Here is a 19,763-nt window from a genome sequence, read left to right as displayed (position 1 = left end):
TTGGACCTCTTTGTGTCGGCGTGGTCTCGACGTCTTCTGATCTATGTGACTGCTCCAGCTTGCATTCGGGGTGAATGTCTCTTCTGCCCCGTTCCATAAACTTTTTCGTGCTTTGTTTGTTGTTTCGTGTTAAATTAAATTGTCAGAGCTTTGTGTATGATTTGACCATGACCATCTTGCCTGGTTGGTCATGCAAATATTGTTGTACCATCCTATGTCACCACGTGGCCACCATGCAGATGTTTTAGCACTGCTGGTAATATTGTAGATGGTGCAGTGGGTTAGGTTAATGAATTGATTCATGAATGGGGACTTAATTAAAAGGCCTCTCAGATGGACGACTGTTTGTTTGATGTGTGTTGTGTTTGTATAACAAAGACCTCCTGTATTATGTATGTCCATGTTGGTGCATTCATATTTCTTCAGTGTTTTCTCGCTATTGAATATGTAGGTCAATGTTATATAATACTTTACTGTATGTATATATATTTTACAATATATTATTGTATGTGTATGTCTGTGTTGCACAATATGGTGCTATGTATAGAGAGGACGAGGGTAGGGCATTTGTATTTTAAACAATACTTTCATAATCTTTTTTGCATCTGGAATAGAAAGGATTTTAATTTCTATGAATTGTTGATAACCTTGTGTTTCCCTATCATTGCTTACCTCTCAGTGACAGGTAAGCAATGTCAGGGAGTGAAAACTAGCTCTTTATGCCCCACCACCTAGCCATTTATACCAGTTTGCTAATTACCCCTCTTAATATTAATATTTTCATATATCTTAGTAAAGATGTGGCTGGAATTTGCTTCCACAACCTCGTCCTTCAATGCATTCCTCTTTCCTACCACTTGTACAATGAATGAGAACTTCTTTACATATCTTTGATGCAACTGCATATCTAGCTTCCTCCGATGTCCCTTTGTCTTACCTTAATTGAAATAGGCTTCCTTTATCGATTTTATCTATTCTCAAGATTTTGTTCGTAGTTATTATATCCCATGTTTTCACACAAGAAGTCAACATTAAGGACTGGGATTCCAGTCTTGAATAACCTAATGTGATTAAAGTTAGAAAAAAGTTCTAGATGTTGTTATAATTTTCAGAAAATAAGGAATGTGAAACCTGCAGATCAGAACTGTGCAGCACATGCTTTGAGGCTCTTAGCGGCACACCCGAAGGTGTCGAGTGAAAATCATCTGACATGGAGGATTCAGCAGCTGAAGGTTCTCATGAAAGCAGCATTCTTCACTTCAACTGATTCTAATGATCTTCAGGACTTCAGAGATGCATTCTTTAAGTAAGTTCTGTGGGTTGTGATATTGATTTACAATAGTGCCTCAGTCTCAGCTATTTAGGTGTATCAGAAGCCAGGACTATATTTTAAGAAATGAAACACCAGTATAAAATTTATTTGAATACTCGTTTATTTCGAAGATGTCTGAAATTACAAGCTTTGAATTCCTTTTAATTACTATGTAACTTTAGTAACAACAAAGAATGTGTCTTGTGGAGGTCCTATATATGTTTTTGAATTACATTGAGTTGGATGGAGTCAGTGTAGTCTATAAATAACATTTCTAAAAATTAAAATATATATATTTCTTATAAGATTGATGTAAATAAAAGGGACATGGGTGCTGAGTTCTATGACAACTTTTAGCTTGAAGGTGTGTACTTTAGACATGGTAATTTAGGCAAACTAAGACTAACCAATATCAAAATGAAGAACATTGTAGAAGATTTTAAGGTTATTACATTTATCTTTAAGTTCAAACATCAAATACAGTATTTGAATGTCAGAAAGCTTTTTGGTATGTGCAATATTTTTGTTCTGCAAGAGCATTGCATTAAAATCTTATGGATTTGAAAACCTCCAAATTTGTAGATTGGGTCTTTCTGGGAAGCCCCATGGTGGCTGCCTGAAGTTAATTCACTGAGGAGCTTTCCATACACAGTCACATCAGTTTTCAGAGTTCTGATGGTCTACTGGGGACCTAGAGCTACCTTATGTCTTCCCCCCTTCCCCTCAGTGGCACAAAGCAAGCGAATGTTATGATCACCCTCACCAAGAAAGCATGTTTTATGAAAGTGAAGCACCGAAACAGCCAACACACTGCAAAAGAATCACTCAGAATGTAGCTCATTTGAACCTGGGTATGAAGCACCACCTAGTGCACATGCACGGAGCTGCCAGCTGGTGGCATTAGTTCTGTCATTGATGTGGCTATGGCTACACTTCCCTATTACATGTCTTAACATGTTCCACTTCTTTTCTGAGGGGAGCCCCATTGGCTTCCTGAAGCTATCTCACTGATTAAGTGCCACACTACTAGGTGTCATTAACCACGAAGTTCTATTGGCTTACCAGGGACCACGAGCCAGAACCTGGCTCATAGAGAGGCACAGGGAGCGATGGCTTATGAACACTTTAAATGTAAAGTTTATCATCTTTGTCATCATCCAAGGAAAGGCACCCAGAAACATAGGCGAATCAAAGCAAACTACTGAATGGTTAAAAAAAAAGACACTACCCCAAAATTGCCAAAAGAACTCCACAACAATGAAAACAAACCACCAAAATTTCATGAAACGTGTGCTTGCTAATTTACCCCACCTTTTCCCTTGGTTGGAGGGAGGAGGGAGGCGGACCGGATCCGCCAGGTCCCACCACCTTCATTTCTAAGAGGATGAAACATGCTGATGCCCTGGGAAGGAGGATTTCAGAAGGCCTCCAGGGTTCACTCAGAAATTGGCGTTTCATTACATTCAATGCTGGTTTTCTGGGGGGAAAGCCCCAGTGGCTCCCCAAAGCTAGCCATCCACAGAGGGAAAAAAAAGGGCACCAACCAGGGAGGTGGCAGCACCGTAGGTAACAAGTCAAAGAATTGACAGACAACCACAACACATGACACTAAGTTCCACAGGCCTGCCAAGGGCCTGAAACAGGTGCAAGACTCCAGGTGCCAAGACCCCTCATGCTTACAAAGCAGCCCAAGAACACACCCAAACTCAGCTGGCAGAGTAGTAGACAACAGACATCAAGAGCACGAGGGCAGACCGCAGGCTGGTGAAAAGAAAGGATACAGTGGATGACCTGAGAAACCCGAACCCCTAAATAAGGAACCAGGGAAACCAGAGGACTAACAACGATGCCGCTGAAACAGAATCCTGTGGCACAAAAGCAGCGATGAACTGGCCACCCATCAATGTGCAGGATGCACCCGCAGCCAAGGAAACCAAGCAACCAAAAAGGACCCCACAGAATGATTACCGACCCAACCCTCACCTGAAAAGGAGGCGGTGGCAAACGAGCAAATGGTCACCAGGGCCAAGCAAACATAAGAACATAAGAACAAAGGTAACTGCAGAAGGCCTATTGGCCCGCAGCGTATAACAGTGAGAAGTCTGCATGGAACAAAGAGGGGAAGAAGCAGAGAGTAGAGTCAGGGCCCATGCCAAGTCCAAAGACAGGGCCAACACGGCTTGCCAACATGTGAGAAGGGAGATGAAGCATGAAAACACCCAACCCAAAGGAAGGAAGCAGTGAACAGATGGAATATCTTTAAAGAAAAAAAAGAGGGCAAATGGCACCAGAAGCAGAGTGTAGACAAAAAGTGGAGGAAGAATTGAACCTAAAGATGGGCCCAGAACTGAAACGAACCATGGCACACAGGAGGAACACAGAAAGGGACTCCCCCCAAGCCTCCATCAATGGAACCCTGCCATACATGCCCTAGGTAAGCCTAATAAGGTGAAAGGTAAAACTCCCAAGCAAAAACATGCAAAAACCAATGAAAGCAAACAAAAGCCCCAAAACAAACCCGTGATGAACCAGCAACTTGGGAGAAACATCCATATGCCTTGTGTTAAACAAATAACTGGTCGTGCAGACACAGTGTGCCCCGCCAGCCAAAAACACTCCCAACCCTGTGGAAGACAGATGGCCACAGACCACTGCCTTACCTTATCCTGAACATATTAGCATATCCTAAACGCCCCAGAAAAACTAGCCCTGACTGCACTAGGGTAGTACGAAAAGAGCACAGAGTGAAGAGGATCCTGAGCTCATGAAGTTCCAAGTACAATGGAACCTCAGTTGACGATTGCCCTAGAGTACGAATTTTTTGGTATACCTTACCTTGAGGTTACCTTGAGGTGCTTCCGGGGCTTAGTGTCCCCGCGGCCCGGTCGTCGACCAGGCCTCCTGGTTGCTGGACTGATCAACCAGGCTGTTAAACGCGGCTGCTCGCAGCCTGACGTATGAGTCACAGCCTGGTTGATCAGGTATCCTTTGGAGGTGCTTATCCAGTTCTCTCTTGAACACTGAGGGGTTTGCCAGTTATGCCCATTATGTGTAGTGGAAGCGTGTTGAACAGTCTCGGGCCTCTGATGTTGATAGAGTTCTCTCTCAGAGTACCTGTTGCACCTCTGCTTTTCAACGGGGGTATTCTGCACATTCTGCCATGTCTTCTGGTCTCATGTGGTGTTATTTCTGTGTGCAGGTTTGGGACCAGCCCCTCAATTATTTTCCACGTGTAAATTATTATGTATCTCTCCCGCCTGCGCTCAAGGGAGTACAGATTTAGGCTCTTTAGTCGGTCCCAGTAATTTAGATGTTTTACTGAGTGGATTCTAGCAGTAAAGGATCTCTGCACGCTCTCTAGGTCAGCAATTTCTCCAGCTTTGAAAGGGGCTGTCATTGTGCAGCAGTACTCCACTCTAGATAGCACAAGCGTTTTGAAAAGTATCATCATCGGTATAGCATCTCTAGTGTGAAAAGTTCTTGTTATCCAACCTGTCATTTTTCTTGCAGTTGTGACGGCTACTTTATTGTGTTCTTTAAAGGTAAGGTCTTCCGACATGAGTACACCCAGGTCCTTTACATTGCCTTTTCGTTCTATGTTATGATTTGCCTGCGTTTTGTACGTGGTTTCTGTTTTTATATTTTCAATTTTTCCGTAGCGCATGAGCTGAAACTTATCCTCGTTGAATACCATATTATTTTCTGTAGCCCATAGAAAGACCTGATCTACATCTGATTGGAGGTTTGCCGTGTCCTCTATGTTGCCAACTCATGAAAATCCTAGTGTCATCTGCAAAGGATGATACAGTGCTATAGGTTGTGTTCTGGTCTATGTCCAATATGAGGATGAGAAAAAGTACTGGAGCAAGCACAGTACCCTGGGGGACTGAGTTCTTCACGGTTGATGGGCTGGATTTTATTTTGTTGACTATTACACATTGGGTTCTGTCAGTCAGGAAATTGTAGATCCATCTGCCTATTTTCCCGGTAATTCCTTTTGAACGCATTTTATGTGCAATAACACCATGGTCACATTTATCAAAAGCTTTTGCGAAATCTGTGTAAATTACATCAGCGTTTTGTTTGTCTTCCATAGCATCTAATGCCATATCATAGTGGTCCAGCAACTGCGACAGGCAAGAGCGCCCTGTTCTGAAACCATGTTGTCCGGGGTTATGGAGATGCTGTGATTCCATGTATTTTGTGATCTTACTTCTTAGCACTCAAAAATTTTTATGATGTGCAATGTTAGTGCTATCGGTCTGTAATTTTTTGCCTCTGCCTTATTTCCTCCTTTATGGAGTGGTGCTATCTCTGCTGTTTTTAGTATGTCAGGGATTTAGTATGTTTATACGATGTCGAATTCATCGTAAAATTTTAATTTGGTGTATGACGGTTTACTTGGAAGACATCTGTTCTTACGCGTATAGATCGAATGAGGGTTTGGTGTTGGGGGCGCGGGGCGAGGCACTCTCAGTTTGTTTACAAGTCTATCCTGTGGAGTGACGACCGCGGCTGCGCTTGAATTCTTTGTGAAGAATTTTGTTGTTTGCCTGCTTTTTTGCTTTTTTAACATAAAAATTCTTATTATATGTCACACCATGGGTTCCAAGAAAGTCTTCCAGTAGCTTGGAAGGGAACTTCCCCCCCCCCCCCCCCTCCCTTCCAAGCACTAGCATTTTTCCTCCTCCTCATTGTCTTCCATACTCCACCAAGAGTCCTCATTCAAGGTAAGATATACATACTGTATTATAGCTAATACAAAATGAGTGTTATTTGGTATAAAATGTATTTTTAAGTTAATATTTTTGGGGGTGTGGAATGGATTAATTCAATTTACGAATTAATTTTCCCATATTTATTATGGGAAAATTCATTTTGGTTATCAAATTTTTGGTTGACGACGCGTCTCTGGGAACGGATTATGATCGTAAACGAAGGTACCACTGTACACTAAACTCCTGGTTCATGCTACGCAGACACACACACAGCCTCCCGAGCAGGGTCGCCAGAACCGAGGCGCCGAAACCACGAATGTAAAGAGCTGGTAACACAATTGGGCTCTTTATATCCCAACCAGGCTACAAAAGAGTTGAAAAGTAGCAAATGTAAACATCTGGAATGCAAACAGGCACCATTAAACCTCAGCAGGCTATAGAGCCCAACAAAGCAACCCTGTCCCAAAGGCCCTAAGTAGCACACTTAGCTGATGACAGGAAACTGGAGCCGAGTGACTAGGACAGCACCAGATCACCATCAGCTTAGAACTGAAGGTGGTGGGGCCTGGCTGACCCGGTCTGTCTCCCTCCTTCCCCCAAATTTACAGTCTCCGTGGTGTAGTGGTAAGAGACTCGCCTGGCGTTCCGCGAGCGCTATGTCATGGGTTCGTATCCTGGCCGGGGAGGATTTACTGGGCGCAATTCCTTAACTGTAGCCTCTGTTTAACGCAACAGTAAAATGTGTACTTGGATGAAAAAACGATTCTTCGCGGCAGGGGATCGTATTCCAGGGACCTGCCCGAAACACTACGCGTACTAGTGGCTGTACATGAATGTAACAACTCTTGTATATATCTCAAAAAAAAAAAAAAAAAAAAAAAAAATGAGGTGGGGAGGTTGGCTAAAGTAGCAAGCACTAGTTTCATTAAATTTAGGTGATTTGTTTGCATTGTTGGGAGTTCTTTTGGCAATTTTGGGGCTGTGGTTTCATTTTTAACCATGCAGTAGTTTGTTTGACATCTCCTGTGCAAGGTAAGTACAACGTCACCATAGCCCATGCCGCTTGGAACTTTTTGTTCCGAGTGGCTGAATCTAAAACAACAACTAAAACATGTGTTTTGATTTACTTATCTTTCTGGGTGCCCTCCCTCAGATGGTGGCAAATATGATAAACATTAAATGTAAAGTTTTCATAGGTCATCTCTCCCTGCACCTTTGTAAGGGAAAGCCAGGGTCTGGCTTGTGGTCCCAGGTAGATCAATAGAAATCCACAACTGGTGGCACTAAGTAGTATGGCACTTAATCAGTGCGATAACTTCAGGGAGCTGACAGGGCTCCCCAGAAATGGATTTTATCTGTCTCCTTAGTTTCAGTTGTGCCCAGTCATGTTGATCCTTTAGTTAGACCTGTGTGCTGTTGATGGATGCACACACTTGGCACTTAAGCCTTACCTCCTTGGCTCATGCTCACATGTACTCTATTAATGTGTCCAATAATAGTTTTTTTGTATTTTAGTGTAATTTTAGTACTTTTGTGCCTTGCTCACCTTCTAGGTACTGGACAGACTACTGTTGTAATTATAATTTGACAGTATAAATAAAATAAAATGCATACAGTATATTAATATTTTTTTCAGAACTCTTGCTAACTTTACTGGACACATTAATGAATACAAATCTGTATTGCTGGACATTGTTAATGTAGCTGATGATGAGTTACGATTGCGTGAAACTGCTAACACCTCACCTCTAAATGCAGAGGCAAAGAAACTCTGGCCTCAAGTGTTCAAGAAGATATGTGTCCTTCAGGGAGAGCAAGAGCAAGCATCCAAAGCTAACCCAGTTTTTCAGGTATGTGTTTTGGTGTAATCTTGTACTTACCTAGTTGTGCTCTGGCTCCTTGGTCCCGCCTCTCAACTGTCAATCAGCTGATGTACATGTTCCTGAGCCTATTGGGCTCTTATCATATCTTCACTTGAAACTGTGTATGGAGTCAGCCTCCACCACATCACTTCTTTAATGCATTCCATTTGTCAACTACTCTGACACTTATAAAATTCTTTCTAATGTCTCTATGGCTCATTTGGGCACTCAATGTCCACCTGTGATCCCTAGTGCATGTGCCCCTTGAGTTAAATAGTCTGTCTTTATCTATCCTATCAATTCCCTTGAGAATCTTGTTTGTGGTGATCGTGTCCCCCCCCCCCCCTCTTCTGCCTCCCAGTGATGTGAGGTTTAATTCCCGTAGTCCCTCCTCATAGCTCATACCCCTCAGTTTGGGTACTAGTCTGGTGGCAAACCTTTGAACCTTTTCCACTTTAGTCTTATGCTTGACTAGATATGGACTCCATGCTGGAGCCGCATACTCCAGGATTGTGTTGTATAGTGGGTGTTCACCAATAGATTATTAGCCATGTGCCTAGATCATTAGATTGATTGAAGAAGATTAAGCCACCCAAGAGGTGGCACGGGCATGAATAGCCTGTAACTAGATTAGATGTGTTACTAGATTAATAGTCATATGTTTATATTGTTAGTAAGTATAAAAGTCATTAGTAGTGTTTTGATTATTAGTAATCTGTCTTGATCATTCAACCCATCCTCTTAAGATTACGTTGCTTTTCACTCCTATGCGAGCTATGGCCAAAAATGGACATAATTTGAAATGAAATCTGCTCATGAAAGTGACGTACTGTCCTGTTTTCTGTTTTTAGTCCTTCGGCTCACTCGGTTAGGTTAAGAGAGGGAACTTTCAATTAACGGTTTTCATGTTTTGCAACCTTAGGAGAACTTCTTGCCCTCCTAACCTACCAAAGGACCCTTAACTTGCGGTTTTGGAAAAAAATCCAAAATTTATTTTCAATTATTGTTTATTTTTAAATTACAACCATTTTGGGCCATACAGGCATACGGCCAAATTCAGACGTAATTTGTAAGAGAACAGGTTGGATCATTAGTTGTCTAGATTGTTAGTCATGTGCTTAGTTTATTAGTTGTGTTTAGATCATTAATTTTCTAGATCACTAGTAATATATCTACATCATTAGTTGTCTGTAGACCATTAGTCATATATCTAGATCATTAGAGAAGTGTCTAGATCATTAGTTGTGTCTGGGTCATTATTCATGAGTCTAGATCATTATCCGTGTGCCTAGATCATTAGTCATTTTTAGATCATTAATTTTGAGTGTAGATCATTAGTCATTTTTGTGAGACAAAACAAAAGAGTGAGACAATTATCAGTTATTGTAATATAATGTGGATGATTCTAATTAGATTTTAATTGCTTTTTCAGGTTTTGTATTGTCAGATGTGTCTCCATCTTTTCATTGATCCATCAGGTGCAAAAGACATTATAGAAGAACTAAATGCATGCCATAAAAAAGTAATGAAAATGTCAGATATTAAGAAGAAGCGAGGAGCAGAGGTATCAATGAGGGAGCCGTATTGGGTGGAGGTGATAACAGAACTCTTGCTTAGCCTTTTGACTCAAGAGAAAAACTTCTTTAGGTCTGTCTCACAAGGAGTATTTTGGTAAGTGTAGTATTGTTGCTTTTTATTTAACCTTTCGAATATCTTCCCAAGAGAATTCATTCAAATATACTTTTTGTTTTAGGAAATCTTTTAAAAGACTAAATTAAAAAATAGTTGGTTTATAAAAATATTAATAATAAATTAAAAAAATAGGGCATTGAGTAAAATGAAACTCCTTTTTGAACAGGTGTTGACTGTTCCTAAGGTAGAAACTGTAAGGTTTATTTAGAACTCGGTTCACTTGCCAGGTTCTTGTTAACCTACTTCTGTGCTGTGACAATGAACTTTTCAAATGGTCTACCCTCATAGTTATGGAGGGGAGACACAAGAAAGTTTAACCTAATCCGTCACTGAGCGACAGCTCACTATCAAACAAATTCACAGATCAGATCATGAAAGAATCCTTGTCAGGAAAAAATTGGAATCACCAGAATCTAATTGCAGTGCTAATTACTATGTTGACTAATGAATAGTAACTAGACACTCCACTGTTCATCACTAGATGACAACAACAGTCACTACAACATAGTCAGAGAATCCAGCAACCCAGACCACCCAAGCATGGCGTGGGTTGACAAGGGTTGGAACAGTTCAGAGTTTAGAATTTCCTGAATTACTTCTTTAGTTTCATCCCTGTCTACAGCCTCCTCTCCAGCACCAGTATTATTTGCTTCTCGCTCTTCCTGGATGGCCAGTAGGCTTTCGATGAATGAATTTTTCTTGTCATAAGTCATGGTATCTGTTGAAAAAATTAGGTGCTCTGTTGAGTTAAAATCAAAAGATAAGGGATTAACACCTACTGGGGTTAGGTAAGGCCCGGTCCCCGGGGAAACAATTCCCAGCAAAAGAATAAGTAATTATGGTCTGTCATCTAGAGCAGATCGCTTAAACCCCAATGCAATATGGGTGAGGGAAACTCCAACTTAAATTTACCTTAATATAATTTATTAACTCTAAACCCCCTAAATAAAATAAATACTTACCCACTCAATCTTCTGTTATCTCTCTTACTTCACATAGGCAAGAGACGAGAGTTACATACAGTAAACTAGAGGTAAGGTCTATGTTCCATAACCACAGATATCTGTTCCTTAACCACCCTCGATCCCTTAACCACCCTCAATCCCTTAACCACCCTCGATCTAGCGCCACAAGGCGCTAGATCGAGGGTGCGCAGAGTGCCATGTGGCATTTTTGGGCATAGAGAGCGATTCAAAACTTGAGAGCCTCACTCACTGCTGTGGCTCTCACACCCGGGAATGTGGACCATGATTTTTTGTAAAGATGGCGTCTGTTTACAAGAGCCCTGAGGAAGCTGATATGAACCCCATGTAGCCGCGGGAGTTTTGAATGGAACGAGAAAAATACAAATACCTGGAGGCGTGTAACGCACCTTAGACGTGGGCCTGCAGGTGCGTTGCGCAGTTAAAGGGTTAAACAGTTAATGAGCTCCAAAGCACCAGGAGGTTGTTTATAACAATAACAACAGTTGATTGGAAAGGTTCATGCTTGTAAACTGTTTAATAAATGTAACCAAAGCCATGAAAGATTGAGGAAAGATGTACACGTTCGTAAGTACTTGCGTAACTGCGTCATAAATCTGGCCCTGGGCTTCTTTGCAGAGTGCCAATCTTGGATCAAAGGTTGTAACAGCATTTAGGAGTTGTTTTAATATATTCCAAGTTGGCAAATTGTTATATACCTTGAGTAAATGTCTAGCTCTCAGGGCTCCGGTACTACTCACTTCTGGGCAAGATAAGTGGAATCTATTCTTACACACATAAATGTGATTCCCGTTGTTTCGGTCTTAAAGTATTTATTACAGTGACCGCAAATTTATTTATGGTCGTATTGCTTTTGCTTACTGTTTGTGTCTCGTATGCTTGTGTGTGTGTGGGGGGGGGGGGGGGAAGCTACCCCTACAGTTGTCAACTGTGCTACAGTTGTGTGTATCATAAGGGGTATATTTTCTATTGTTGCACTTGTGTAGTATTACCACATTCAATATTTAAGACCAGTTTTTCTGTTCTTTTTATCTCAACACTACTTAATTGCATATTTCAGTATAAATGTGGACACATTCAGTTGTTGAAGGAGTCTGCCTCTTGGGTCACCAGTCACAACTAGTGGGCAGGGATGCCATTTTCATGTTTAATGTTCATTTCATTAAATTTCCCTAGTCTGTTTTATTATGTTAATTTTATTTCCAGTTTTCTAATCTATGAAAGCCTCGCTATTATTAAGTGTTCATCCCTGTACTCGCTCGCTCACTGAGGGAACATCCTATTCAGTACTATGTATCTCCATTGTAGGCCTAATGGCACCACACTCGCCACTGCCAGACATTTGTTCAAATCTTCTCACTATAGTTCTCACTAGGTTAGGTGGCATTTTCTACCCTTAAAATGATTGTGTTCTTAATGTCACGTTGTGACTACATTGGTTGCCCTACACTTCACTATCATATTTCTATAAGGATATTATATGTTTATGGGGATTGTTCGCAGCTCTATTTCCTGGTTTGGCACTGTTGTCACACATGTGGTAGGTTATTGGCTATTTAACACAATGTTCAATCACATTCACTATATTTTCTATTTTCTAATCGGTGTGGTACACCTCATAATATCACTAGTCAATGTTTTGTCTTTCTAGTACCAAAATGTCACGAAATATGAATTTTGATTCAAGGAGTGTGGACACTCATTCTCCATGCACTCCCTTACGGAGGCACTCTCACACAAGTGCCTCCCCATGGAGAGGCCTACTATTATCTCTACATAAAGTACATGAACTTCAGATCTGCACTACATGGATACTGTAGTCAAAAAATCCTCTGGCATGCCATCAGGAATTTTTTATTTACCGATTGTGCCCTGTCTCTTATATTTTATCAAAAACAATTGTAATATTTCCAGTGATTTTTATTGTGCAGTTTCCTCCAGGAGTTCATTCCAGCAATCTTAAATATATTTTCAACTTCAATAAAGACCAACTTTTATTTTAATAATAATGTTATTGGCTCCTTGATATAGTATTGAAATATAAATATATTCTCTGGCAGGTTAATGTGCCCAGAGATGACGCACACGGCCCTTACTATCCTCACAGATGTCTTGGATCCTTCAAAGACACAAGAGTTAATTAGGAAAGAAAATGATGACAATATTGCAATAAACAATTATGAAAGTGTGGACCCTGAAGAGGCAGAGGGAACTGAAGATGAAGCAACAGATTCAGAAAATGAAGATGAAGATGATGAAGTGCAGTCAGAGTCAAGTGAGGAGGCTGAGGGTAATGAAATAGAAGATGATATGGAAGCTGATGAAGAAAATGAGAATGGAGAGGATGGAACCATGAGTATTTTTGACCTCAAGAAAAAAATGTTGGCTGTTACTGGTAATATTGATGTAAGTAGTTAAAGGAAATTATGAAGGTTTGTATGAATTATAATTAAAAGTAATATTCTTAGGTGTTCATTAGAGACATTTCTGGCTAACGGTAAATAGGTTTAAACAGTAATTGTAGGGATTTGTGAATTAAATAATTAAATAAGTATATATTCAATATACTGTACAGTACATTGAAAAAGTAATAAAAGTATTTAAAAAACAAATGTAGGAAGATTTGAAATAAATATTTAATAGAAAACCCAGAATTGATTGTAATGAAATGCCTCTTTCTGGATGAGTCCTGTTTGCTGACTGAAGCTATTTGCCCCTTCCAACTTGGGCACGGAGGTAGTTGATCCTGATCATGCCTATGCATCTTTTCCAATTTACAAGTCCTTTCTGTGGGAAGCCCCTATAGCTCCCTGGGTCTTACTGGGCTGATATGTATGTATTAGACCGTGGCATCAGTCGATTTGGAGTTCTGCCTGCTGGGGACCATGAGCCAGAACCTGGCTGGCCCCCTCAGAGAAGCATGAGGACCGACGGAAACCCCCATGTATTTGGAAGCATTCCATGTTTGGCACCCAGAAAGGTTGGTGTTACAAAACAAACCCTGCATGGTAAAAACTGCTACCTAAAGCAGAAGCACAGCCGCCACGCCACGCAGCTTGTCTGTACAACCCCTTGGTGGGGGGGGGGGGCGAACTCCTCGCGCTGGCCGCTGCTCCATTCAGTTCCTTGGCTGATGTGGACTGTGGTGGTCATCGACTCTGGCCTCTGACTGTGCAGTTCTGCGCCTTGGGTTGTAATTCTGCAGTGTGGTGCACAGGCCAGGAGTATTTCATCAGTACTGAAGCTGCATGCGCTTAGGGCTGCCTTCCGTAAGGGCCCTATGAGTACTGCCCTTGTGTCTTGGGGTTGCCTTCCACGAGGTGTTTGGGAACCACTTCAGTAGGGTTCTTTTGCTTCTTGGCAATTGCCTGCTCTTGTGGCCAGCTGGGGTTTTTGTTGCCATGTTTAGCCTTGAGTAGGAAGTGGTATTGCTGCTGGTAGGGGCACAAGGTATTATGCAGCTTGTCTCCCATTATACACAGCGGCTGGTTCTCTTCTTCCTGGAGACATTGTGCTTTCGTGGGGGTTTATTTTTATTTGGTTTGCCTGGTGGAGATCTGCCCCCCCCTTGGTTTTATCCACTTTGTTATATTGGTGGGCCTCTGCTAGGCCCCCCCCATGCTTGTACAAGTTGCAGGGGTTTAACTTTTAGCAGTTCTCATGATAGTTTGAACCCAACCCGTTAGCAATACCTTCCCTGGGCTTCTCTTAGCAGTCAGCCTAAGGGCCCTGGAAAATCCCATTGGGGCTCTTTGGACCTATGGACGTGTCCTCGGGGTTCCAACTTGCCAAGTGAGAGTTTGAAGTTTGCTCTGACCCCTTGTCTCAGGGTGACGACACTCGCCACTTTTGCCTCCGTCATGCTGCCCGTTGGGTCAATGACACACTTGACCCATAGTCTACCTTTGTGGCAGACCCCCTCCAGGCAAAAATAAAAACAAAAGAAAAAACCATGCAAGAGGACAACGTACCCAGGTGGAACAGAGCCGACTGCTGTTATTGGTGAAAACTAGCTGTGCAGTACCCCGCGCCCCTACCAGTGAGGAAAACTACCTCCTACCCAGAGGCAAACAAGGGCAACAAAACCCCAGACGACTCCATGGGCAGCCAAATACCGAGCGGTAAAGGACACAGTGGAGGTAGATATCAAGGTGACTTCCTAGGTGCATGCAGCCCGAGTACCGTGGAATATCTCTCCTGGCTCGCACACCACCTGTAGAGACAGTCTACACCACAAGGCACAGAACTGAAACAAAACTGATCACATCAGCCAAGAACTGCCGGTTGGATCGCCGGCGCGGAGGGTCTGGGGTTTCCCCTTTCCCCTCCTAGGGAGGAGGGGGGGGGTTGCGCAGACGGCGGCGCGGCAACGTGATGACGTCATACTAGTTTGATAATTTTGTTTGGGGAGTTCTGTCCACTCGTTCGGCTTTCGGTAGCAATATTTTCATCAGAATATGGGTTTGTTTTGGGGCGCCTACCTTTCTGGGTGCCTGTCCCAGTCGATGGCAGACATAGAATGCTCTCAACCACAAGGGGGTTTCTAAAGGCCATTGCTCCTCGTGCCTCTCTGAGGGGGTCAGGTTCTGGCTCAGGGTCCCTGATAGGCAAGAACTCCAAGCACTTTAACTGATGCTAGAAAGTTATACATATTCATTCAGCCTGGATAGCTCCGGGGAGCCTCCGGGACTCACCCAGAAAATGGCGTTTCATTATATTCAACACTGTTTTTTTTTTTTTTTTTAGATATTCGTCTTAAAATCAATTTTTAAAAATATTTTGATGAAAGTTTCACAATGCTGTAGCCAATAAGTTGGATATTTGTTTAACATTTTTAAGTAATTTTTACATATGAATATTTTTTGCTTCCCTGCCCCCTTATGCTGAGCAGTTTAAGGGTTAAACTGCTGTTTCAATTCTTTGTCGAATCTGGCTTCAAAGTTGTGGATAGAGGTGGTTTCCATAATTTTTTCTTTCAGTGAATTCCACTTGGCGACCACTTTTATAGGGTATAAGTGGTATAAGTATTTCCTATTTGGTCAGAGTTTAATTAAAAAATATTAACACTTTCGCTCACCCCGCGCGCCACCCCTCGACAGGGCGATATGGGCCCCAGCGTGTCATGGAAGCGCGCGTTAATTCCGAAAAGTGTATACTCTCTTCAACTTTGTCACCTCAATTCTCCCTCTACGAGATAAAATTTGGTATCATTGTGTTCGCAATAAAATTCTCTACAGCACTAAATGCATATAAACTCCAAAAGCCCGGCTAATTACCCGCAGCAAACAGAGAAAGTGCGAACGAGTTACCCGGGAGCGCGCAAACGGGATAAAATGTTTTCACTATTTTCACTCTGGTCACCTCAATTTTTGTCCTAGGTCTTTCATTTTGGTCTCAATGGGTTCGTAATAAAATTCTCTAGAGGAACATTAGCATATAAAAAAAAAAACCTGGTCACGCTCCAACCGCCGACGAGTTGAAGACGGGCCACGCGTTAGCCGTGAGTGAGTGCTCAGAGGCCTTCTTGCTACACTCCAAATTCCCACCCTTTTCAAGCCTTTCTTTCGCAATTTTCTTCCTGGAAGGGCCTTGTTCATGATTACTATCCATCGTGGAGTAAGCGTAGATAGTTTCTAAAGCCGCAGTAAGAAATATAGCCACGGGAAATAGCCGAAATGTTCACACGTTTGAGATGCGAGGGGAGGCGACATTGGTCACAACAGTGGAGCAAAGACAATGGGCCCACGGGGTGTGCCAAGCCGCCTGAGGGCCACGAGGCTCAACAAAGAAAATGGGAAGACATCGGCGCACATTTTAAAACCAGTCCCCAAAAAATCAGATAAAAACCTGATTTTTGGCGAATTTTTAAAGTGGATGACGCAATGCTGCGTCATCCCCGGCATTACCGCCAGTAAACGGATGACGCAATGCTGCGTCATCCCCGAGCGAAAGTGTTAAAGACCATTAGTTGGCTTCGACCAGAGCATATAAGGTTTTAGATGCATGACTAGTTAATCTTGTATACTTGAAAGAGAATAATTTTGTTCACATTTAGGAATTTTGTGTTCTTCAGGAGGATGTTGATATGGACAGTGTTCCACAAGAAGAACTAAACAATTTAGACAGGAAGCTGAGTGCTCTCTTGGGAGAATATCAAAACAAGCAACGGAACAAAAAAACGGGAGCCATTGAAAAATTACCCAAGGATGAGAAGAGCATCATGCATTTCCAAACCAGGTAAAAGTAAATTCTGCTTGTCTAAGATATAATAATGTCCTAGTTGTTGGGTAACCAAGGCTTGGTGATAATCATGGTGACCCTCTATACTTTAACACTTTGGTGGTCCATTCTCTCTGTGCACTCCCAAATGTTCTGGGCTCCCTGAGGCCTCGCTCAGTGATATGTAAAATGTTTACAATCACTTTACGTTTTTTGTGGGGTTATACAGTAGCTACAAATTTGGTGTCAAATTGTTCGCAAATAAATGCTTGAGAGTATAGATCCCCCCTCCCCCCTAAAAACAATAGATTGTAATGAAATGCCAAATTCTGGGTGAGCCCCAGTGGCTTCCTAAAGCTATACACTGAGATGGTTCCTATTTACTATGTTGCATCAACCGTAGAGTTCTATAGGCCTACTTGAGACCAGTGTCAGAACTTTGCCCCCCCCCCCCCTCCCCCTCACAGCGGTACAGGGAGTGGTGACATTTCATCACATCACTGGTGAAGGTAAGTAGAAAGTTAGCAAGTCAAAACAAACCATTGCATGCTTCAAGAGACCAAAGCCTTGAAACCCACCTAATGAACTCTTATAACTATGTAACCTGGTCGAGGACTGGGCTGTGCGGACACTAAGCCCCGAAATTATCTCAAGATAACCTCAAGAAGGTAGTATTGACTCCAAATGCAAGCTGCAGTGAGTCTGCCAGCACTGCACAGTACTAGGGGACAGTATTTGGCATGAGATGTTAATCAAGGTAAGGTAATTATCAAGAGAAAGCATTAAGCCATTATGATTATATAGCACTTGGAAGGGATATGACAATAAGGATTTAGGATATGACAGAGGAAAGGAATGGTGCCCAACCACTTGAATGGTTGGGGATTGATTGCCGATCTGCAAGAAGCAAGGCTGACACTGCTGCCCAATCCAAGTGGTTGGGCAGATGCTGATCACGAAAAAACCAAGAAAGAAAGTAAAGCATTTAAATGCTCAGACACCAAAGAACATTTTTTAGTATTTAAAGAAGAATATTTATTAAATTTTTAAAATTTTTTATGGATAGGCAGGTAGGGGCCATATTTCAATAGCTACATGTTGAGGGTTAATACTTTATTTTCATCAGATTTTTTTCATAGCTTTCTGGAGTTCCCTTTCCTTGCATAATTCCATTATTTGACCTTCCTGTTAATGTAATATGTTGCTTACCCAATCCATATCGTGATTCCAAGCTGCTTTTCTTTCTCCAGAGCTGATACATTGTTGCTCAAGTTTTCATTACTGCTCCTCAAATTCCTAATTATTTCCACATTATATTTTGCAATGTTCTCTATTTTGCCAAGCTGTTGTGAAAACCACTCGTGCTAATATTTTCCTCATTAAAATGAATCTCTTTTGTGTTGTCCTTTCTCATGGTGGTGGCCATCTGTGATGTTACTGCTACTGTTTTGAATATCATCTTTACTTATCCAGGTTTTTTACATAATTTTGCATATTTGTTTTATTTTAGTTATTTTTCAAATTATCTGTGCCTTCATGTTTCTTGGGTTATCACTCACGGTCATCATCCTGTTCTACAATACTTAGGCAGTTGGATTTTCCTGGAACTCTTGATGGAGCAGCTTGATGGCTTGCTGTTTCTCTCTGCCAACTATCAATTACCTTATTTCTTAACTTTCTCTTACAAAGAGCAGTGGTTTATTTGTTGCTCCTTTGAATTTTTTTGGCTGCTTTTCTCTATTTTAGGTCGATCTCTGATCCTAGTTTCCAGTAGGCCAGCAGGCCCAAGTGTGTAGAGTGTTTAGAAGTCTCTGAGGTATCAGAGCCTTAAACAATGGGAAGGTACCAAAGCACCAAACAAAAGGAGCGTTTCATTACATTCAACACTTTATTTCGAAATGACAAGATATACTCTAACACTGTTGAGTGATGCCTAGATGAGTGAACTTTATTCATAGATAACATTCTGACTGTAAGGACTGTTATCAAATCTAATGTTATCCCTGCAGATTCTGCTTTTATCTTTGTATTTCTCAATTACCAATATTCTTCGTATTGTGGGATATACTTGACAGAGGGGACCTACATTGATTGGCTGGAATAAAAAAATTACTGAATTAAATAAAACTTTTTTCTTATTTTTCAGAGTTTGTGATTTGATTGCGGTTTACATTAAGAAAGCTCCATCCATGGGCATGCTCCTGGGCTTAGTTAATCCACTCTTCATTGCTCTCTACACTGCAGATCAAGATAAGAGGCAAAAAGACCTTCAGAACAGACTCAGGTTGGTTTTAACATGGAAAAAAATCAGTATTTTTTTATTTATACGAAACATGTCAATTGTTATGTTGGGTTAGAAAAGTGATTGTCTAATAAACCAGGTGGAATTCATTGTGAATTATTGTTAGTAAATTTTTAATCTCCATCTTCAGTAGGTCAAACATGTAAAAATCTAAGTACTGCTGAGGTTAAACAAACCCTTTGATTTAAAAACTAAATTCTTTGTGTTAGAACTGCCTTACCTCCATACACAGTGGAACCCCAGGTGACAAATGCCCCTCTTTACAAATTTTTCGGTATATGAGGTCATTTCTTCATCAAATTTGACTTGGTATTCGAGGTTTGCCTTCTTCGAGGTTTCTCCCTCTTTGCCCTTACGAAGTAAGGGCGAAGAGGGAGAACGGCCTATTGACATAGCTCGAGTGCATGGGGGGAGTTGTGTAAAACCCTGGTTTATGCCTCCGAGAGGCTGCAAAGTTAGAGCCTTCTGCCGGGAGCGCGATAGTGATAGTGATACGACATCTATATGTACGTAACTTGCATCTTGAAACATTGAAGATTATTTCCTAAAGAAGCTTTGCTTTCAGGCACCTCATACATCTGCTGGGAATGGTAAAGAAGTGTGATAGCTTAGGGGATGCCACGATTGATGTACTGATGGACACCTTGAACACTTTCTTCATCAATGCTTCCAGTA

The 19,763-nt window shown here is 41.6% G+C and overlaps 1 protein-coding gene across 1 annotated transcript in view; it reads left to right on the top strand.

Moving 5' to 3' along the window:
- LOC123745750 (myb-binding protein 1A-like protein) overlaps nucleotides 1-19,763 on the top strand; it is a 55,752-nt gene that overhangs the window by 21,605 nt on the left and 14,384 nt on the right. The window contains exons 8-14 of the mRNA XM_045726568.2: nucleotides 1,113-1,306; nucleotides 7,667-7,880; nucleotides 9,325-9,563; nucleotides 12,628-12,973; nucleotides 16,641-16,804; nucleotides 18,933-19,070; nucleotides 19,654-19,763. Of these exons, the coding sequence (XP_045582524.1) occupies nucleotides 1,113-1,306; nucleotides 7,667-7,880; nucleotides 9,325-9,563; nucleotides 12,628-12,973; nucleotides 16,641-16,804; nucleotides 18,933-19,070; nucleotides 19,654-19,763 (1,405 nt within the window). The remainder of the gene's footprint in view (nucleotides 1-1,112; nucleotides 1,307-7,666; nucleotides 7,881-9,324; nucleotides 9,564-12,627; nucleotides 12,974-16,640; nucleotides 16,805-18,932; nucleotides 19,071-19,653) is intronic.

The sequence above is a fragment of the Procambarus clarkii genome, chromosome 88 (genome assembly GCF_040958095.1).
Source record: "Procambarus clarkii isolate CNS0578487 chromosome 88, FALCON_Pclarkii_2.0, whole genome shotgun sequence".
In the NCBI taxonomy this organism is placed as follows: Eukaryota; Metazoa; Arthropoda; class Malacostraca; order Decapoda; family Cambaridae; genus Procambarus; species Procambarus clarkii.
Note: the sequence above shows the minus strand (reverse complement) of the source record. Positions and strands in the feature narration are given on the sequence as shown.